Below are 22929 nucleotides of genomic sequence, written 5' to 3' on the forward strand. Positions count from 1 at the left end.
AATCTCCTGCAGGAGGGCATGGCAACCTACTCCAGTATTCTTGCCTGGAGAATCCCATGGACAGAGGAGCCTGGAGGGCTATGGTCCAGAGGGTCACAAAGAGTCGGACACATCTGAAGCAACTTCGCATGTATGCATGCATGGTTATAAACAGGGGTTGGGGGTAATCTGGGTTTGGGGAAGATGTGAACAACTGTCACTCTGGTGTTGAGGTCCCACCAGCCTCAAAACAAAGGAGAGGCCCAGGAGTTGACCCAGCACACATCCGCACAACTAGAGGTTGTCTAGTGATGCTACGTGAAGTTAAAGATCTACCTCATGTCAGGGATTTGTTAGTGTTAGCAAAAAAAAAAAAAATCAACCCAGTAATTTGGGATTCCCATCAGGAAGGGATGATGACAACCTAAACTGGACACCAGCTCTTCTCCGATGAACGGCCGGGACACTGCTTCCCTAAGCTCACAAGACTTGCCATTTCCAGGATTTCTGATTTATGTATTTAAACAGGATTAAAACACTGTGGTGATGAAGCGGAAATCTCGTTTGAGGTGGAGATTACAAGAATCTACACACACATACATCTGACTATGCATGCAGAGTGAACAAAGTCTGCAGATTATACCAGTGTCCACTCCCTGGTTTTACTGTTGTGTTATAGTTGAGATGTTACCATTGGAGAAAGTTGGGTAAATTATACAGAACCCCTCCATAATATATTATATGGAATTAGTCTATGTGTGTGTGTATTGTATATAAAATTCTGACTCCAAGTTGCTTTCAGACTTGAGCTACAACATCAACACTTCCCTGCATCTGCAGCCTATTGGCCCATCCTGCATATTTTGGACCTGCCAGTCTGACATCATGTGAATCAGCTGCTTAAAATAAATCTCATATATACAGATATCACAGACTCTATTTCTCTGGAGAACCCTAATACAGATTATATACTAATATAATACAGTACTATGTATAGACATACTATCCAAAACAATATATTGGAGACCGAGAAATACTCGCCTCTAGCAGGAAGACAGGAGGGAGGCGCGGGAGAGGGATGGACAGAAGGGTGGGAATACCACCCCTTTGTAACCTATAGCCGTTTGTACTGTTTTACCAAGTGTAGGTAATACTTGTTTCAAAAAAAAAAATAGTAAGATTGCAAAACTTTAAACTGGGGGACTTCCCTGGTAAAGAATCTGCCTTTTAAAGCAGGGTTCAATCCTTGGTCAGGGAACTAAGATCCCACACACCGTGGAGCAACTAAGCCCACGGGCTACAACTAAGACCCAATGCAGCCAAATAAACAGATAAATAAATTTTTTTTTTTAAAAGACACTTTAAACTGGTTGAAGTATAAGGTTTTGACCTTATTTGACTTATTCGACCAATACCATCTGATATCACTGGTTTGGTGCACTAGTACTCTAGCATGTTGGAATAAACCCTGTTCCTACAGGGGTTCATCCTCAAAGTCTGCAAGGCCTCACACACACTGCCAGTGAAACAGCTTCCTACTAGGGAAAGAACACCCTGGTTAATTTCTTTAAAAGCAAAAAGAAAAGGCTATGTAAGCCCTCCAAGACGTTAGAAGGGGGGAAAAAAACAACTCAAACTGGTACATGTGTTTGTTTATTTTTTAAAGACTTATCAATATTACAAGAGCCAGCTTGCCCACGACATGTTCTCCTAGGAGGCAAGGGACTTGGCCACATGGCTTAGACGTTTCCCATCTCAGTTTCCCACCGTGAGTGGGTACTCTGACTAAGCCTAACTACAGACACCTAAATAAGGGTCATGAATGGTCGCATATAATTTCCAAGAATAAGACAGGACAATGAGTGTGTCTTATCAAGTCTACCTCAGTGATACCGGGCTCAATGCTTCTCACCCAGGGCAATTTTGCCCCTCTGAGACATCTGGAAGAGACCAAAAGTGATTTTGGTTGTCACAACTGGGAGACAGAAGGAATGTTACTGGCATCTAGTGAGTAGAGGTCAGGACCTTGCTAAACACTCTCCAATGTACAGGACTGACCCCTACAGCAAAGGTTTATTTGCCCCCAAAAGTCAAGGCCTTGGTTGAGACATCCAGCCATAGAACAAACCACAAATATTCATCTTTAGCAGGTAACAAGGCATTTACTACCCACCCGAAAGCCTACAGACTTCCCAAATTACACAGCTAATCCTGTGGCAGAACTGAAATAGACAGCATGTGGCCAGCTGGTATTACCTAGATTTGCCCCTTAAGCCACATGGGACAGCGCCAGAGGCATTGTCTTTACCAGAGGCCTTTGGCAAGCCACCAGTTTTCCAACCTAAAAAGTCTAAGCAGCATTATCACAATGCACATAATAACATGACAATTCTGCTCTTACTGAAAAATTAGATGTGGGAAAGGAGCTTATCTGATGTCAGAAGCAAATGCTTCAAACACGTCACCTCTGCTGGTTTGAACATCTCATCGTGCCAGGTGGAGAGGCAGGAGACAGGAGAGAGCAGACTCAAGCCACAGGCCTGCTAAGCCCACGGGTCTCATCACGATACACTTTGTGCTGCCCAGGGACCAGGGATATGTTCTAACACCTTCTCAGTCACTTCTGGTCCACAGACAGACCAAGAGTAAATTCACAATTACAGAAAACGCACCAAAATAAGGCAGAGTTAAGAAACTTAAACGCAAGCCCCACCTGGTCTTTTTCTTCATCAACAGAATCGTCTGACTTCACTTTTTCAGGTTCTTCCTCGGGTTTTCGTTTGGCAGGGCTGTCACACACAGTAAAGCCAACTGTTAGCTCAGCCCAACCCTAGACCTCCAGTGGGCATGAAGCAACTTACTGCTACATTCCTCCCTCTGTATGGGAAGATTCAGGGCATGGACTCCCCCTTCCCTCCAAGGAGAAGCCCTCATTGTCAGGATGTTCAAGTTTAACGTTTCTTCAAATGACAGGTTTAGAATACCACCATTTTGCAAACCTTATAAAATCATGGATCTAGACTTTGATCAACAGCTGCTAACATCACCAAAAAGACGTGACATGCTTCTGATGGACAGCCCCAGTTCGTCAATGAAGTTTCAGAAAACAAAGCTGGAATCCGAACAAGCCTCTAGACCTAGCTACCAGTTTACAGAAAACCAGAGACAACTGAACACATTAACCACCACTAATGATGAGGTCAGCTAGATCCTTTTGTTTCAGAAGCTAAAACAAAACCTAGTTTCTTTAAATAAATGGCAAGAAAATAAGGAATCTTGAAAGGATTAAGGAAGAAGTCAACCAAACTCTGTTAACACACATGGAAGTGTGAACACTGCTGTATACCTGGTAGTCAGGAGCTATTATACTTCATGAGGCACGAAATTATAGTTCTGTTTTGTCTTCTTAAAAAGACTGTTCGTTGGCTAAATGTTAGCAACTATAGCAAAATATGAAGTAAAACTTGTCGGAGGAAGACTCTGTCATCTAGAAATACAGTATTTATGGATAAGATGACATGTCTGACTTGTTTCAGAGTAACCCAATTGGGGGGATGTGGTATGTATGGAGTTGTAATTCATTTGGAATAATTCAATTGGGGCACATGGGGCTGTAGATGAGACGATCACCAGGAGCTGTTAACTGCTGTCACTGGGCCATATACAAGGGGTTCATTTTACTACTCTTGGTGATTTTGTGTATGCATATTTGAAGCTTCCCAGAAAGACTGAGGGCAGGAGTAGAAGGGGGCGAGAGAATGAGATGGTTGGAGGCATCACCAACTTGACTGTCATGAGTCTGAATAAACTCTGGGAGATAGTGAAGAACAGGGAAGCCTGCTGTGTAGCACTCCATGGGGTCGCAAAGAGTTGGACAGGACTTAGCAACTGAACAACATTAACAGTAAAAATGGATGAGGTCTTCAGAAATGCTGTTCATGAGTATCTAATAACAAAATACCAAAGTGAAAACCCAGGCAATGTGGAAGTCAGAATTACTAAATTACATCCTACTAATTCTATACGTGTTTTACCAAAAAGAGCTGGCCCCTAAAAGAGGGGCTCATCCATTCATTATATACTGACCCCTGTGCAAAATAAGACGTGATGGTGGTCTGCCTGGTAGTCTGCCTTGTAATCCTGGGGCTAGAAGAGACTTCAGCTGTTTAAAGAAAAAGAAACAAAAAAGTCACTAAGAATAAAAACGTTCACAGCAAAGTACAGTTCTTCAGAATTACCAGGCTGCTGCAGAGACCAGCTTCTAAGGGTTAAGAATCCTCCTCTTCTTATTCTCAGCAACCACCATCTTGATAAAACTCACCAAATTAGCACCTGCCAGTTTGCTGAGCCATTTTAACACAACCTCTTATATGACAGGCCCAACCCTGACCCAGACAAGGAAACAGAACCTCTACTTACATCATCAGAAGGTGAAGTGGTCAAGAGCCTGACCTGAGCTCAAGTCTCACGCTCTTATTCTTTTAAACATTTCAGAAGAGTTACTCTGACTACAAACGGGGAAGGAGTCTAAGAATAAATGTTTAGCTTAAACAGGCATATAATTTAGTTCTAAGTATCAGTAGATCCTGTTACTTTATACCTCAAATTCATCCACGTTTGGAGATCTAATGCTCTCAAACTTGGTCAAAGACAAAAATTTCTTTTCTACATCTAAGCTAGTTAGAAGTGTACACAAGGGGGAACTCCCTGGCAGTCCAGTGGTTAAGACTGGGCACTTTCACGGCCATGGGCCCAGGTATGATCCCTGGTCAGGGAACTAAGATCCCACAAGCCGAGTAGTGCAGCCAAAAATATATACATATATGGATACACAAGAAATCAGTGCTACCCAGGGGAGGGGGTGGGATGAACCTATGGCGCCAAGTCTAACTGTCCTCCTCTTTGGTGATACCACACTCCAACAAGGTCAAACGAGTCGAATGCTCTTACACTTTGTTTCTCCATCAGACTTGCTTCTCCTGGGCGTGTAAAGTCTGGAGACAGGTTTGGGGGGCTTGCCTTTCTCTGCCATTACCACTCTGCAATCCTCACCACTTGTCTGGCTCCCGTTCTCTAGACATCCATTCGCTTCCCGACTGAAAGCATGAGCTCCGTTCTCCAAGGACAAATCTTTATTTAAAAGGGATTTGACTTTAGCCAGGTAGCCCTCCTACAGCAGGAAAGGATAATTTGAGTAGCAGTGAATGCAAACAAGTGGCAATGAGAGAATAATAAGAAAACACAAGTGTTCCCTTTATATAACTAACAGGTGACATGGGGAGTTGGGCTTATTCGGCCTCCCTGGTCATAGACCAGTTACCCGGGAGGCCAAGGCTTCCACTTGCCAGGACCCTGAAGACTTACCTCAGATAATTCCTCTTTATGTAATTTGGTTTCCAAATCACATAACTGATTCTTTATTTCTGTCTGCAGAAATTCATGCAAGAGATTCAGTTTCTCCTTCACACATTCCTAAGAGAAGGATATATGTTTAGAAGTCCCCACACTCCGAAACTATGAGTTTCTAACTAATGGACTAAGGCACAGTTACACTGCCTGGCCACATAACAATGACTGAATGGCAGGCAATGCTGAGTCAAGGCATGTTCGTGATATTTCCATTAAGATCATATTACTTATTATTGTTTTTTAAGAGGGACTTCCCTAGTGGTCCAGTGGTTAAGACTCCACACTCCCAATGCAGGGACCCAGGTTTGATCCCTGGCCAGGAAACTAGATTTCATGTGCCACAACTAAGACCTGGTGCAGTCAAATAAATTTTTTTTTTTTTAAGAAAGATCATATCACACCATCTACAGGGTGGTGAAAAATGGGAAGATTAGGAAGTGAAACAGACACATAATGGTATAGTAGGACAAAACTGATTCTGAAAAAACAGTGTGACCAGGGCAAGTTATAATCTAGACCTGATGATAGGCAGCCTAGATTGGGAAACTTGATGAGTGACCAAAAGCTAACTGATAACAGCCTATTAATATAGCACATTAGACAAAAACATCCAAGTTATCCTTAAGAGCTTAAGGAAGAGAGCGCCATTTCCACTTTGAGCCACATAGTCTATCAGATAGTCACATCTGATAACAGATTTTGTTAAGGTGGAGATGACCTTACCTTTTCTGTCAAACTATCTCTTTCCAAATCTTTGAGCCTGGGGGAAGGAAAAAAGGGAAGAAAGAAAATACCTGTTAAGCAACACTGTTCATCTATAATACCACAGTTTAAAGAACTTTGGAAATAACTTCAACACGGATATTAGAAAATACAACGGTTTCCCCCCCACCCCCAAAGTGTAGAATGCCCCACTGCAGTGCCTACATACACATTAGGAGGTCATCTGCGATCTGAATGAGGTTCCCTTTCTGGGGGTGTTTTTCTGATAGTGGAAAGGGATAATACAGGCACTCTATAACAATGTTATTTTAAAGACACTGGCGGTCCAGTGGTTAAGAGCCTGCACTCCCAATGCAGGGGGCACAGGTCTGATCCCTGGTTGCGGAACAGAGATCCCGCATGTTGAACAGTGCAGTCAAAAATTAAGATTAAAAAAAAAAAAAGACACTGGGAAAGAGGAAGCATAGTTGGGGTCCTTCCCAAGTTAAGTGACCAACAGGTGGTCTTCCTCCAGTTGGACCTGACCAAGAGTCCACAGAAGGGCATACGGGGGTTAGAGAGAGTGAACCAGGGCAATAGGAGGCTGCGGGAACAGTCAGCTGACACCCCCAAAGGCCAGGATGGGGAGAGTGGAGTGGCAGCACTCCTGAGCAGGAGATGGAGTCGGGGTCACCTGGGGCAGCAAAGGGTGCCCCACACAAGGAAGAGAGAGGAAGTCAGAGAAGCTGGCTGGCGCCTCCCCCGAGAGCTCATCCTTGTGAACGTTTGCACCTAGTCATTTAGGTGTGCAGAACTGTCATGAGTTTCGCTGGAAAAATCATGGTCTGACTTGATTACTGAAGATGAGTGTCTTGCCTCTTTTCGGGGGAAGGGAGCAAAGAGAATAAAGGAACAAGAAGCAACAGACACAGAGGAAATGGAGAGAATGTTGTTCCTGGCTTGGGCAGTGTTCCTGTGGGCAGCGGGGTAAGAACAGGTCCAACCAGCTAAGCCAGCGTCCGTCAGCAGAGGGGGGTTGCCCTGGGCAGGGAAGGACTGGGCCTCCACCATGCGTGGGTCCTCCCTTTGGGCACCCAGGCAAGGCACTCGGTTACCACCAACCTAAAGGGCAGGAATAGAGCTCTCCCAGACGGACCTTCCCAGAGGGAGGGCAGATGTAAGCAGCACAGACAGGAATGTGAGTGACAGGCTCTGCTGGACTAGTGACAGACAGTGGCTACTCCGAGTGGGTGGGGATCCTGCTTCTAGCTGCAAACATCATCTGTGGGTGCCTCCTCTGCGCCAGACCCTGTTTCAGGCAACGAGCTGAGTGCTGAGATGTAGGCATTGCTAGGCAGGGGCCTCCTGGCTGGCGCTGGATGCTCAGCAGAGGTCTGCCTATAGAAGAGACTGAGCAGGGGCTTTCTGGTGGGCCAACAGCAAAGACAATCACACTTCCACTGCAGGTGGCCTGGATCTGATCCCAGGCCAAGGAACTGAGAACCCACACTGCCACGGAGCACAGCCAAAAAAAAAAAAGATAGCTTATTAACCACTTTGTCAGACTGCTGTGTATCACATGCGTTGTGTAATCTGGACCCAAGATTCAGAATCAGGCTTTTCAGAAGCATGTGGAGGCCCTTCCAGGCAAAAGTCATTCTACCCTCAAAGCAACTCAGGTCCTGGGAGAGCCTTAGTTGAGGACGATTGCAGAATAGGTTGCTCAGAGCCGGAGGCGCACACACTGCTGCCGGAGCACCACAGCCACCCACCTTCAGTCACTGCGCTCACAAAACCCTGGCAGGACACAGCTCCCACCTCGACCGGGTCACCTCGGGCGTCAAGGACAACGCTCAGATGGAAGCCCACCAGTGGGCCCTTTGCCCAACGCTGACAACACCTACATCTGGGCAGGAGACAGATCTGCGGGTGGGAATTTTTTGAATCTTTCCTATTGAAGTGGGATATTTAGCTTGGCAGGGAGAAACAGACCTTGGGGGTAACTCAAAAGTCTCGCCCTGTGAAGACTAGATTTAACCTGCTCAGCCCTGAAGTGGGAGGCGGGAGCCCAGGGCAGACACTGAGGAGCCAGAGGCAGGGCAGGAGGAAGGCTGGCCAGCGTGTCTCCCCTGATGCCCAGGCTTTCACTGGAGAGTTTATCCCCATCCCAGTAAAACTGGTAACACTACCTCCCATCTAGGTTCATAGCCAGGAGGATAAGCAGCAGATATGAAGGACCAAGTAGAGTAGTCATAGAAGATGGCAACATTATATATATAAAACCGTAGCTCCCTTCTGGTCCAAGATCCCATGATTCATTCCTAGCTGCTTCCAACAGAGCAGTTCTTGAGAGGCAAAAAAGAGATACGTCGACCACTGTGAAGGCCAATAGAGTTTAAGTCTGAGGCTTCTGAAGAAAAAGGATATAAATGGCATCAGGAAGGAGGGACACAGGGAAGGTGAGAGCTCAGTGGGAACTGGGCCGAGGAGCTGCCATAGCAGGGGCAAGAAACTCACAGGAGTCAGGCCAACACAGGGAAGAAAGGCAAATCCTGAGAGGAGTTGGGTGCCTGTCTCAAGGAGGTCAGCAATGTCAGGCTAAAAAATCACAGGTTTTCTCCATAGTTAACAAACCATTGGAAGAGTCATGAGGGAGATAAGAACCCAAGAATCAGTCATGTTTTAGTGGGGGAAAAACAAAGTCAAGGTTGCAGAAATATACAATATGTATTAGTTAAAAAGAGGTAAGATGTTAAATCACTCTAACATCCTAAATTGGGCTTCCCTGGTGGGTGGATGGTAAAGAATCTGCCTGCCAATGCAGGAGACCTGTGTTCGATCCCTGGTCAGGAAGATCCTCTGGAGGAGGGAATGACTAGCCACCCCAGTATTGTTGCCTGGAAAATCCGATGGATAGAGCCTGGCGGGCTACAATGCACGGGATCACAGTCAGACATGACTGAGTGGCTAACTCTTGACATCCTAAATCAGAAACGCTGATCTGTAATATGGCTTCACAGCAGCAGCTGAGAACATCCTGGAGAAGTTACAAAGTTCTGTTGATTGTGCCTTCTGTAACTGGCTGCATGGTGGGTGGTACAGGGTGGCCAGAGACAGTATTTGTGGAGGGAAGGGTGACGGACCCTCTCCCCCAATTCCCCAGAACCTGTGAATATGTTGTTACCTTACATGGCAAAAGGGACTTTGCAGATGTGATTAAGGGTACAGCCCTTAAGATGGAGAGGGTATTCTGGATGACTCAGGTGGGCCCTATCAAATCATTTAAATCCTAGGAGCAGAGAAAGTTCCCAGCTGCATTTCAAGTGATGTGACTACAGAATGGTCAAAAAGATGTGACGTGAGAACTGGGTTTGAGGGCTTAAAAGATGAAGGAAGGGGGCCACGAGCCAACAGATGATGTCGCCTCCAGGCGCTGGGAACCGCTCTCACCCTACAGCCATCAAAAGAGGGACCTTAGTCCTACAACCACAAGGAACTGAATTCTGCTGACAACCTGAGAGAGTAAGAAACGAGTTCTCCCCTAGGGCCTCCAGGAAGGAAGGTAGCCTGCTGACGCTTTGATTTTAATCCAGTGAGACCCACACCACATTTCTGACCTACAGAATCAGAGGATAACAAATGTGTTTCATTTAAGCTACTAAGACTGCAGCAGTTTGTTATGACAGCAGTTAAAAACTAATCCAGTACCAAAAATTCAGAACTTTTTGGTAGGGAAGAAGGGAGCAGATCATGAATTTTAGAAGTGAAAGACATTCCAGTGAATCTACATGGCTATTTAACAGCTAGAAATTAGAACTGGCTCTCCAAAGAGGCATCTCTGGCTGGTACTGTTCAACTGCCAAAAGCAGAAATCCTAAGACTGGAGGAAAATAAGGATCCAGGAATTGAAAAGAAATATGGGGGAGATCAGGGAAGAAGCTCCCAGGTAGTAAAAAGCATCACAAAAGTCAAGAATACAAAGAATTAATGAGAGAGGAAACCATCTTAACTGAGGAATGACTGGACACCTGGCGCAAAAGCTAAGCTAAGGTGGCAGCAAAAAGAACAGGTCCAGATGAGTATACAAGAAGCCAGGCAAATAGGAAGGCTGGAATGATAAGCAGGCATGGGCTGCTATATTAGTATCTGCCTTAGTATCAGGTTTGCAAGTTGGTAATTCATTAACAAGGTATGTTCCCCACCCCTCCAATAATGGAAGTGAAACATACAGCTGCCACGTGATAAGCAGGGAAGCAGGTTTCTGGGCAGGTGTTGCTCTGCCACGTTTACCTCTTTCAGCTCAGTCTTCACAGTGCCCTGGTGTGGTGGGCACCTCTGTCCCATTTTATAGATAAAGCATCAGGAGGTTAGGCTACTGGGACATATAGCTGGCAAGTGGGCAGGGTGGGCTTAGAACCTCAGGAGTCTGCACGTCTAGAATCCTACTTCAGGGGAGAACTAGAAAAGTCAGTTATGCCGTCCGTACCTACTCACGAGCCACAGACTAGTTAAGAACTTGAAGACCCAGTCTAATCCAATCAGAGTGGTTAGCAGATAGGAAAGCTGTCATAATTACAAAGGCTGAGTCAGATTTGTGTGAGGAGGTGTCTAGTATTAGTATGTCAATTCAGGCTTCACTGAAGGTGAAAGTCTAGCAAGCAAAAATCTCAGTCTACTGGATTCTAAGCTGCAGATGCAATCAATGAGGCAAATATGCTTGGACGACAAGTGATCATCAACTCCAGACTGCAGAGGCAGCATGAGGGGTACATTGACAGAATTTAACCCCTTCTCATCGCAGGGAAAAGGGGACTGTCTTTCTGAGCAGTCTTGGGACTGAATGGACAGTAGCCACCATGCAGAAGGGGTTAGGTGCAGCCCAGCCTCACACTGGTAGCTCTGCATGGTCTCAGGCCCTAAGAACCTAAAAGATAACCTGAATGGCTTGTAAGGAAAAGAAGGGTACAGGACAAGTCAGGCAAGGGGACGGCAGTCCTGGACTTCAAGTCATCACGTGGCGTATGGGGCAGAAAAACCTCCAGCTCCAATTTATATCTTAAGAGGATAAGTTTCCTTAGAGAAAAAAGACCAAATGGCAACAGAAAGACAAGTGGGAAGACTAATGCTTTTTCTACACAAAAGATGGTGACTTGGAGAGTAAGAAAAATCAAGTGGAAAAATGTGGCTTGTCCTGAAAGGCCTGATTTTTAGAAGACTTAGGACGTGTGCGTGCTAAGTTGCTTCAGTCGTGTCCGACTCTTTATGATCCTATGGACTGTAGCCTGCCAGGCTTCTCTGTCCATGGGATTCTCCAGGCAGGAACACTGGAGTGGGTTGTCATTTCCTTCTCCAGGGGACCGTCCCAATCCAGGGATTGAATCCGTGTCTCTTATGTCTCCTGCATTAGCAGGCATATTCTTTACCACGAGCACCACCTGGGAAGCCCCGAACTTAATTTTTACACTTAGTTATACTTTAAAAACTCAAACACTGGACTTGCCTGGTGGCGCAGTAGATAAGAATCTGCCTGCCAATGCAGGGACACAGGCTCCATCCTTGGTCTGGGAAGACTCTACACGCTGCAGGGCAACTAAGCCCGTGCGCCACAACCACTAAGCGTGTGCTGTGGAGCCTGAGAGCTGCAACTACTGAAGCTCACGCACCTAGAGCCTGTGCTTCAAAAGAAAAGCCACAATGAGAAGCCTGCACACAACAGCAAAGAGTAGCCCCTGCTTGCAGCAACCAGGGAAAGCCCAAGCACAGCAACAAAGACCCAGTGCAGCCATAAATAGATTTACAAATACCTAAGCATTAAAACGGACATGAGTCTGAGTGAACTCCGGGAGTTGGTGATGGACAGGGAGGCCTGGCGTGCTGCGATTCATGGGGTCGCAAAGAGTCAGACATGACTGAGCGACTGGACTGAACTGAACTGAAACATTAAGAACATTTTCTAGTATCATTATATAGCTAATGTAATGGTATGAGTCTTAAAAGAAGCTGCCATATAAACACAAGTTAGCATAAGTGACAAGAATTCCTCAGTGAGGACTAGGCCTAAATTTTGTTCCTATTCTACTAGATTTAGTATAATCCATAACATGAGGTACCTAATTTTCATGAATCAAAAAGTTACATCTCCATCTACAAGGTGGTATAAGGGAACATTTTAAAGGGAATATTGAATGCCATGTTTACATCTGTATTTTAGAAGCTAAAATTCAAAATTTAAGAAAAGCTGTTGAGAGGGTCACATAAAGTGACAATGTCAGTGGTCTGAGGCAGAAACCTAAGCCTACATTGGACTTCCCTGGTGGTTCAGGGGTTAAGATTCCATGTTCCCAATGCAGAGGGCATGGGTTTGAGCCCTGGTCAGGGATGGATCCCACATGCCGTGAGGTGTAGTCAAAAGATAACCCAAAACAAACAAACAAAAAAACCCAAAACCAGACTCTATACCTAATAGTAGGCAATTCTAGTTCAAGGTAATATGGAACCTAGGGTAAATGATGTATTGATGGATTGTAACACTCACCTAAGAACATTCAAATTCAGCTAAACAGAACGCTTGCTCTGGCCCAATAAAACCCCTCACAGAAGGGAAAGGTTTTGCCAAGCAGCAGATCTTAACAGAAATCTTTGCTTCCTTACAGTTAATTACTGGGGCAACCACTCTTGAGAACAGTTGAGGATTAAGTGAGATCATGTAAAGTGTTCTATACAATTAGCAGAACTGGAAAAAAGCAAGTTAGATTAGTCAAGAATGCTAACATGGGGGCCTTTATGTGCCAGGCATATTCTCATTTAATCCAATACCAGTTTAAAGCCCATGTTAACTGTCCAAGTCCACAGACGCGACCTGTTTATGAAACTTGCCCAAGGTCATGGAAGGCTCAGTGGAGTAGCACTCTCACCATCAAGGTAAAGAAGGCTGGGCCCAATATCCCTGTCCTGGGTCTAAAATGAAGCGAGGCACTTTCATAAATCCATTTCCACTTCAAGTCATGTTTTATCTTGGCGGAGATGTATAGGGATTCTTTAGCAAGGGACATCACCCTCTAACTGTGGCTAAGAAGTGGTCTGACACCTGAGAGGAAGATCCAAATACCCTCTATCACCTACTTTCCACCTTTCAAAAGCCCAAATCAGAACTGGTCTGGCACAACTATAGGAAACAAGCAAAGGGAAATAGGAAAATGGCAAAATCAGGTTCACAAATCTGGTTGGAAGCATTCAGGGCTGGCTCCCACATTGTTCTAAGTGAGGTTTGCAAGTTTCCAAGAGTGAAACTGATGCCCTTCACCAGCAAGAAGCCTAGGGTGCACAATGGTCTTGCCTGAAGATCCCTGTGCACAGAGTAGCTGTAGCTGCGTCCCCAATATTAGCTGCTGCCCCCCTCGCTCCCCTCCCCACACATGCACATACACACGCACACATACACAAGGAAACCAGCCAGTTCTCCCTAGCAAGGCTTCCTTGATGCCCACGGCTCAGATTTACTGGAAGAAACCACTCAGTTTTCATGCTGCCCAGCTCTAGCCCTCACTGAAGGATAAGGGGTCCTTCCAGGATGCGACTATCGTATGAGGTGATGGAGGGAGCCCCCCAAGGAAGACAGGGCTCGCAAACCTGAGCCGGCCGCGCCTGGGCCCCGACCGGCGGCGGCATCTGTCTCTGGAGGCTGCCATCGGGATGCTTGGCGTGGGACGCCGAGAGAATCCCCCCAAATACCCCCGGGGACCAGGCCAGCCCAACCCCCTCGAGTGGACCGGGCACCGGAAGTGGAGGCCGAAGTGCCCGGGCCGAGGGGTATCCCGAGGCCGCAGGCTGCCCACTTCCTGCGCGACCAGGCTGGCGGCAGGAGCTGGGCCCGAGGCTGCTCCGGGAAGGGGCTCTCCAAGGAAAACCCAAAGCTTGCTCTACTTTGAGGTCAGAAGAGACCCCAAGTTTCTAGTCACCAGGGAACGGGGAGGGGGGCATTAGCCCATTTTGGCGCCAAACGGCCAGGGGCGCGCGCGACCGGAAGTGCCACCCTGCCCGCGCCAACTGCCGCCGCGCGCCGAGCCAGCCCACGCATGCGCGCCCGTCTGTCAGCGGCGGCCACGGGCTACCCCGAGGGGAAATGACCCCCACCCCCACCGCCGTGCCACCCACCCAGGTTCCCGGTTCCCCGCGGCACCTACCGCCTGCGGACATCGTCAGGCAGTGAGAAGGCCCGGGAGGCCAGCGCAGGCACCCGCGCCGGGGCGGTACGGGCAGGCATCTTGGAAGGTGCAGCAGAGGCGGCAGCAGCACAGGCAACCCTGGCTTTTCGCGCGGAAACCGACGGGGAGGGGCCGCGAGCGGAGGCGGCGCGTACCATCCCGGCCCAGGCGTGGGGGAAGTCGGGCCGTACCACACAGAGAGAGGCTGAACCATGAGTGGGCGGAGGCAGTGGAATTGGCTCCGCACAGGGGTCGCGCATGCGCGAGGGAGGAGCGCACCCCTGCGCGGAGCAGTGGGTTTGTCCGAGCTCCTCCATTTGCTGCCAGCCTTGCCTGAGACATTCATTCATTCATTCTTTACCCGCTTGCTAGGGATAGAACGAGGAACATCCCCAGGGCATTATACCCTGTGGGCTCTAAAGTTCAAGTACCCATTTCCAATCCCACCTACACTATATTTGCTCACTATAACGACCTTGGGCAGGTCACTTGGACCCAGCCTCAGTTTCCTCATCTGTGAAAAGGAGCTAACAGAACTTATTCCAGAAAGTGTTGAGGATGCACGAAGGATCTCACAGTGTAGAGAGACCTGGGCCACTTCCACAGCCTGTGTACTTAAAGAAGCATCAGAACTCGGGCAAGGATAGTCTCTTCAACACATGGTGCTGAGAAGCCATATCTACACGCCAAGGAAGGAAGGAACGTCGCTCAGTCGTGTCCGACTCTTTGCGACCCCGTGGACTGTAGCCTACCAGGTTCCTCTGTCCATGGGATTTTCCAGGCAATAGTACTGGAGTGGATTGCCATTTCCTTCTCCAGTACACGCCAAAGATACCCAGAATGCGAATATCTACCTGCGAAAGGATGAAATTGGACCCTTACCTTACACTACATATAAAAGTTAACTCAAAAGATGGATTAAAGACCTAAACCTGAAACGGTGGCACTTCTAAAAGAAAGTGTGTGTGTGTGGTGGAGGAGGGGGCAGCTTCACAACATTGGGCTTGGTAATAATAGCTTGAAAATGACACCAAAACCACAGGTCACAAAAACTAAGACAAATGGGACTATGTTAAAGTGAACTCATGAAAATTAAAGTGAACCCATGAACAGCAAAGGAATCAAAGTGAAAAAGCAACCAATATAATGAGAGAAAAATGTAGGCAACCCACGTATCTGATAAGGTCTTAATAGGTAGAATATATAAAGAATTCCTACAACTCGAAGATAATTAGAAAACAGACAGGGGACTTGAATAGAAAGTTTCATAAAGTAGATACAGAGGGACAAATGTATATGAAAAGAGGTTCAGTATGACCAATCAGGGAAATGCAAATGAAAACCACCATGAGATCACCTCACATGCTTTAGGATGGCCAGTATCAAAACAAAAAGCATCGATTAGAACATGGAAATTAGAACCCCCCTTGCACTGTCAGTGGGGATTTAGAATACTGCAGCTGCTATAGAAAAGTGTGGAGGCTCCTCAAAAAACTAAACATAGAATTATATGAACAGCAACCCCATTTCTAGATAAATATTCAAAAGAATAGGAAATACGATCTCAGAAAAATTTGCACACCCATCTTCTTAGTAGCAGTATTCACAATAGCCAAGAGGTGGAGGCAACCCAAAGGACAGGATAGACGAATGGATAAAGAGAATGTGGCATATACATTATGGATGTATTAAATGGATTATTCAGCCTAAAAAAAAAAAAAAGGGCAATCCTGCCCTTTTACAACAGCCTGGGTGAAACTTGAGGTCATTATGCTAAGTGAAATAAACTAGTCACAAAAAGACACACTGTGTGATTCCACTTAGAGGTATCTGACTTAGTCACCTCACAGAGAAAGAACAATGGTGGTTGCCAGGGGCTGGGAGGAAGAGGAAAGTTGTTCAATAGGAATAGAGTTTCAGTTTCACAAGATGAAAGTTTGAGATCTGCTGCAGAACAATGTGCATATAGTTAGTAATGTACTATATACTTAAAAGCAATTAAGATGATAAATGCTATGGTTTTTTTATCCCAATAAAGAAATAAATCATCAATAGGATAGGACTACATTTTTTTTAAAGTACTTTATCTGCCACAACGTAAGCATCAGAATGGAGTTCCAGGTTACAGTATACATTTACATTTTTGTATTATGCACTTTACAAGTGAATGTATTTGTAAACATGCACATAAACTAAGTTCCCCCAGCAACTGGTGGAGAGCTTCCAGAAGTGGACCTCAGACCCTCTGGTTGCCATGGGTTACCCACTGCAGGTCAGGATCCAGGAGAACTGAAATATTAGGAATAAAACTAATAGCTATTAATTGAATATTTAATCAGTACTTCCTTACTTACTGTACCAGGATCTTTAGGAGTTATTTAGCCCTTAACAGGCTTCCCTGGTGGCTCAGATGGTAAGAATCCACCTGTTATGCAGGAGACCTGGGTTCGATCCCTGGGTCAGAAAGATCCCCTGGAGAAGGGAATGGCTACCCATTCCAGTATTCTTGCCTGGAGAATCCCATGGACAGAGAAGCCCAGTGGGCTGCAGTCCATGGGGTCTCAACGAGTCAGGCATGACTGACCGATTAACACACACTCAGTCCTTAACCACCACAAAGGGAGGTTTCAAGACCCCTCCCCCCTCCATTTCCCATGGCCTAGGAGATTCATCACAAAGGAGGCTGGCTTACCCAAGATTACAGGCTCAGTAAGCAGGAAGAACTATCAATCCAGGTGTCTTTAACTCCAAAGCCTGATGTGTAGACCTGTCAAAAGCCAGCATCTGGGTCCCTAACCCAGCTTAGGAAAGGGGGCGCTCATGGGATGGGGTAGGGAGGGGAAAGAGATAGATGAGCAGTCCTGCTTTCAAGGGCCTCAGCTCACAGGAGAGCAGCTGCATTTATTGGAACTTCCCTCTCAGGTAGATTCTCTTTGTAATCCCTTTGCCAAGGGATAATTCGACCCATTCTACAGATGGGCCAAGGGCTCAGGGACAAAGACTGGCCGAGGTTCCTGGTGGCTCAGATGGTAAAGAATCTGCCTGCAAGGCAAGAGAGTCGGGTTCAATCCCTGGGTTGGGAAGATCCTCTGGAGAAGGAAATGGCAACCCAATACAGTATTCTTGCCTGGAAATCCCATGGACAGAGGAACCTGGTGGGCTGCAGTCCATGGGTTGCAAAGAGCTGGAAACAACTGAGCAAATAACACTTTCACTTTCACCCAGCAAGTTGGTGTCAAAGCTGCACCTTCAGCCCAGCTGATCTGTTCATGTTGCTCAGAAGAAACCAGCCAGGCGCCATCTCTTAATTCCTCTCCTCCCCTCACCTGCTGGAGGTGAGAAATTTGTTGCTTCTTCCTCTGAAATACACACATGACTTTCTGTGTAACCCAGACTGCCATCATCTCTCACTTGTACTATAATAGCAGCCCCTTCCCCAATCTCTCAGCCCATTGCATCCAGAGGGCATTTCAAACACTTTTAATGCCCTTTTCTTTCCCACTAGAATCTTACAGAACTTTCTACTGCCCATGAAATAAAATGTAAGCATTTAACTACCTTTACAAGGCCCTGGAAAAGGAAATGGCAACCCACTCCCGTATTCTTGCCTGGGAAATCCCATGGACAGAGGAGCCTGGCGGGCTACAGTCCATGGGGTGATAAGAGTCAGACACGACTTAATGACTAAAACACCACCACCACCGCAAAGTCCTGCCATGATGCAACTCATTTCCACCCCCCTCAATGAGCCCCAGCTTCTCTGACCCACTTTTAGTCTTTCAAGCTCTCAAGTGCCAGTGCCCCAGGGCCTTTGCTTTCAATGTCAATGCTGCCTAGGCTACTCTTCTGGAAGATCTACCGCTCAAAAGTTGCTGCTACCCACAGGATCCCCCAACCTGTCCACTCATCTGGAAACAACCCCTCACCCCCGCCTCTCTGTTCTATCTTCCTGTGGCTTCGTGGCACTTAGCACTGTCACTGACTCTTATTTCTGTCTGTCATAGTCTTTCTGTTCCACTAGAGTGGAGGAAAGGTTGACAACTTTACTATGAAGAATCAGATAGTACTTTAGGTTCTGCAGGCCATATGTTCAGTCAACTCAACGCTGCCTTTCTAGCATAGAAGTAGCCATAGACATACACAAATGAATAGCTATGGCTGTACTCCAATAAAACTTTATTTACATTTTAAAAAAACTTAATTTCTAACAACTTGCTGGGCCAGATTTAGCCCATGGGCCTTAGCAAGCCAACCCCTGCAAAAATCATGAGCTCCAGGACTTCCCTTGTGGTCCAGTGGTTAAGAATCCACCTGCCAATGCAGGGGACACCATTTTGATCCCTGGTCTGGGAAGATTCCAGTGCTGTGGGAAAACTAAGCCAGGGCACCACAACTACTGAAGGCTGCATGCCCTAGAGCGCATGCTCTACAAGAGAATCCACTGCAACGAGAAGCCTGAGCAGTGCAACGAGAGAGAACTCCTGGCTTGCTGCAGCTAGAGAAGGCCGACATGCAGCAAGGAAGACCCAGAACAGCCCCAAAGAAACTGAATCAATTTTTTTTTTTTTTTAAGAAAAGACTGATCTCCAGAGGGCAAGGATTTGGTGGTCTGCCTCGTTCACAGCTGGCTCTCCAAGGGCTCGCTCAGTTGGAATCCAAATATCCTTTGAATACATAGGACATGGGGGCTACCACGTGGGAGGTGCCTGATGCAAATATTGGTAGGTATAGAGTGGTTTTCTCCCCTGCCCCCCGCCACAACACTATGATTTCCATTTCACAAACTCAGAAACTGTAGTCCAAATCAGATCAGTTGCAAACCCAGGCTCTGTCTACAGTCCCTGAAGCACCTGCTTTGCTCAACTCACCTGACCGGTGAAATGTTGGCCAAGGTCAGGGGAAAGAGCTACACATGGCTTCCAGAGTGACTGGCTGGGCCACCAGACTCCTTCCCTGCAGAAGATTTTCCCCCAGCAGTGGATAGGAATCTGCCTGCCGACGCACGGGAGGTGGGTTCAGTCCCTGCTCCAGGAAGATTCCACATGCCTCAGAGCAACCAAGCCCATGTGCCACAACTACTGAGCCCATGGGCTGCAACTGCTGAAGCCCATGTGCCTAGAGCCCGTGCTGTGCAGCAAGAGAAGCCACCGCAACGAGAAGCCCGCACTCTCTGATGAAGAGCAGTCCCCACTCTCCACACTCGAGAAAGCCCACGTGTACAAAGACCCAGTGTAACCAAAAAAATTTTTTTTAAGATTTTCCCCACCTCCCCAGTTCCTGGGCCACATTCTTGCCTCCAGCTGGAGGGCCACACTCCAGAGGCCAGGAGAGTCCTGGGGGTCAGCCCAACTGAGGTCTCGGCAGCCCAGAGCACAGGGCTGGTGGAGGGATGGCTACATGTCCTGAGCCATGATCAATCAGAAGGCCAAAGCTGAGTCACACCGCATGCTGGGGAATTAGTCACAGCCACTGAGCTCTTACTTGATGCCAGCCCAGCAAAGGCCCCGGGAGCAGCACTCAAGGCTTGCACAGGGACACTTTGCCACTCCCAGCCCCAGGCAGGTGGTCCAGCAGGAAGACCACCAGGACAGAGCCTCGAAAACTCTCTAGGCTCAAGTGACCGGAAATCGGATCTTGGGAAACCAATGGTGAATAGTGCTGGGCAGACCCGTCTGCTCCTCTGCAAGGCCTTTGAGCAGGCTGAGGGCTTTCTGTTTAGGCTTGCCACCACGCCTGGCCAGGTTTTCCTTCAAACAGCCCCTGAGTCAGTTAGCTGATTTGCCCCTCCAGGGCCAGTGCCCCGACTCAAGTCATTCCTCCCCGCTCCCCTGGACACCTGCCTGGTCTCCTTCCCGGGCTGCCCTTCAGCCCTTCTACCACCTACTCTCCACAAGGAAGTGTGAAGTTTCTAGATCTGAGGGGTTTCCCTGGTAGCTTCGTGGTGAGGAACCTGCCTGCCAATGCAGGAGACACGGGTTCGATCCCTGGTCCGGGAAGATCTCACATGCTAAGGAGCAACTAAGCCACAACTACTGAGCCTATGCTCTAGAGCCCAGGAACCACAACTATTGCGCCCATGAACCAGAATTACTGAAACCTTCATGTCCTAGAGTTCATCCTCCACAATAAGAGAAGCTGCCGCAATGCGAACTCTGTGCACCCCAACTAGAGTAGCCCCCCAGTCGCCACAACAAGAGAAAAACCCACGCAGTAATGAAGACCCAGCACAGCCAAAAATAAATAAAATTATTATTTTTAATCTAGATCTGATCTTATCATGTCCTCTCTACCCTACTGAAGACACCTGAATGGCTTCCCAGGGCTCTTAGGATAAACCCAACCTCTACAGGCCTAGCTCCAACCACATCAGCTTTTGCCACTCATCCCTTGGTTCACCCAGCTGAGCTACATCCTAAAGGCTCCCCACTCCTTCCTGTCTAAAAGCTGTGGAAGCCCACCTCCTACAGGGCCCTCCAACATTCCTTGCCTCTCAGTACTCACACCCTTCTGGAATCCTCTCCAAGAATGAACCGGGGCCAGTCTCTACGGCCAGGAGAGTGTGGTGGAAGTGAAGGTGCAGGACTTCTGAGTTGTTGTCATTTAGTCACTTAGTCCTGCCCGACTCTTTGTGGCCCCATGGACTGCAGCACACCAGGCCTCCCTGTCCTTCACTATCTCTCAGAGTTTGCCCAAGTTCATGTCCATTGAGTCAGTAATGCTTTCCAACCATCTCATCCTCTGCTGCCCCTTTCTCCTTTTGCTCTTAATCTTTCCCAGCATCAGGGTCTTTTCCAATGACTTGGCTCGTCACATCAGGTGGCCAAAGTATTGGAGCTTCAGCTTCAGCATCAGTCCTTCCAATGAGTATTCAGGATTGATTTCCTTTAGGATTGACTGATTTTATCTCCTTGCAGTCCAATGAACTCTCAAGAGTCTTCTCCAGCACCACAGTTTGAAAGCATCACTTCTTTAGCTCTCAGCCTTCTGTATGGTCCAACTCTCACATCCGTACATGACTACTGAAAGGAACACAGCTTTGACTATATGTGAGAACTGCATGAACAGTATAAAAAGGACTTCTGAGTCTAGACCACAAAAGCCACCTTGTTCTCTTGGGGGAAGCCAGCCATCATGTCATGAAGATGCTCAAGCAGCTTTGTGGGGAGGCCATGGGAAGAGGAACCAGTTTGTCAGCCAGGTGAGTGAGCCACTTTGAAAGTGGTTCCTCCAGCCGCAGTCAAGCCTTCAGATGATTGTAACCCCAGCGAATATCTGACTGTATTCTCTGAGACACCTCAAGCTGGAACCGTTCACTTTGCTGCTTTCTGATCCCCAGCCTATTGAAGCCATTGAGTAATCACACATGGCTGGTAATGTTCTAAGCCACTAGACCATGGGCTTTTTTGTTATCCAGCCATAAAAAAATATTGTAAGGTTTCAGAACTTGCTGTTGTTTTAGCCTGCTGCTCCATGTGTTCACTTCTCCTGCTTAGAGAATCATTAGTCATTCTTTCTATTTTGACTCACCCATCACTTCCTTTAAGGAGCCTTTCCTGACCTCCCCCAAGACTATCAGATGTCTTGACAGGCTTTTTTTTTTAAGTTTCATTTCTTTTCTTAAGTCTTTCTTGAATTTGTTACAATACTGCTTCTGTTTTATGTTTTAGTTTTATGGCCGCAAGTCATGTGGGATCTTAGTTCCCCAACCAGGGATCAAACCTGCACTCCCTTGCAATGAAAGGCAAAGTCTTAATCACTGGACCACCAGGGAAGTCCCAATAGGCTTTTTAAAAAATTAATTTATATTGGAGGATAATTGTTTTACAATATTGTATTGGTTTCTGCCATATATCAACATGAATTAGTCATAGGTATATATATGTATCTTTCCTCTTGAATCTCCCTTCCACCTTCCACACCACCCCAACCATCTAGGTTGTTACAGAGCACTGTGTTTGAGCTCCCTCAGACATACAGCAAATTCCCACTGGCTATCTAATTTTACATATGGTAATGTAGTCATTGCTACTCTCTCAGTGCACCCACCCCACCCCCCCCACCCCCCCACCCCCCCCACCTCCGCTATCCTTTCCCATCCTGTGTCCACAAGTCTGTTCTTTATGTCTGTGTCTCCATTAGTGAAAGTGAAGTCACTCAGTCGTGTCTGACTCTTTGCGACCCTGTGGGCTGTAGCCTACCAGGCTCCTCTGTCCATGGGATTTTCCAGGCAAGAATACTGGAGTGGGGTGCCATTGCCTTCTCCAGGGGATCTTCCCCACCCAGGGATTGAAACCGGATCTCCCTCATTGTAGGCAGACGCTTTACTGTCTGAGCCACCAGGGAAGTCCTGTGTCTCCATTTCTGCCCTGCAAATAGATTCAACAGTACCATCTTTCTAGATTAGAGCACTAGGCAGAACGCACATCGTGTCAACACCCACCACAGGCCTTGGAGTTGATAGGCTCTTTCTTTCACAGCCTATGCCTCAGCTGGTGATCACACATTTTGGGGTGATAGCTTTTTGCCATCATCTAACAAAGTGTCCAAGATGCAGTTGGCACAGAACAAAGACTCGAGGAGCCCTGCCTGAGTAAGGCATGCTGGCTCTCCCTCTATATTAAATGCTCAGTCTGCA

General features: G+C 47.1%; 1 protein-coding gene across 4 annotated transcripts in view; it reads right to left on the reverse strand.

The window, feature by feature from the left end:
- The window catches only part of DNMT1 (DNA methyltransferase 1), a 44318-nt gene extending 29895 nt beyond the window's left edge, over window positions 1-14423 (reverse strand). For 2 of the 4 annotated variants that reach the window (XM_018051019.1, XM_018051018.1), the window contains exons 1-6: window positions 14274-14423; window positions 6112-6148; window positions 5344-5451; window positions 4930-5149; window positions 4066-4141; window positions 2693-2768 (exon numbers count right to left, since the gene is read on the reverse strand). In XM_018051019.1, the coding sequence (XP_017906508.1) occupies window positions 2693-2768; window positions 4066-4141; window positions 4930-5149; window positions 5344-5451; window positions 6112-6148; window positions 14274-14353 (597 nt within the window). In that variant the 5' untranslated portion in view covers window positions 14354-14423. Of the gene's footprint in view, window positions 1-2692; window positions 2769-4065; window positions 4142-4929; window positions 5150-5343; window positions 5452-6111; window positions 6149-13719; window positions 13738-14273 lie in introns of those variants that run through there. The other 2 variants (XM_018051020.1, XM_018051021.1) reach the window with 2 other exon arrangements.

This window comes from Capra hircus, chromosome 7 (genome assembly GCF_001704415.2).
Source record: "Capra hircus breed San Clemente chromosome 7, ASM170441v1, whole genome shotgun sequence".
In the NCBI taxonomy this organism is placed as follows: Eukaryota; Metazoa; Chordata; class Mammalia; order Artiodactyla; family Bovidae; genus Capra; species Capra hircus.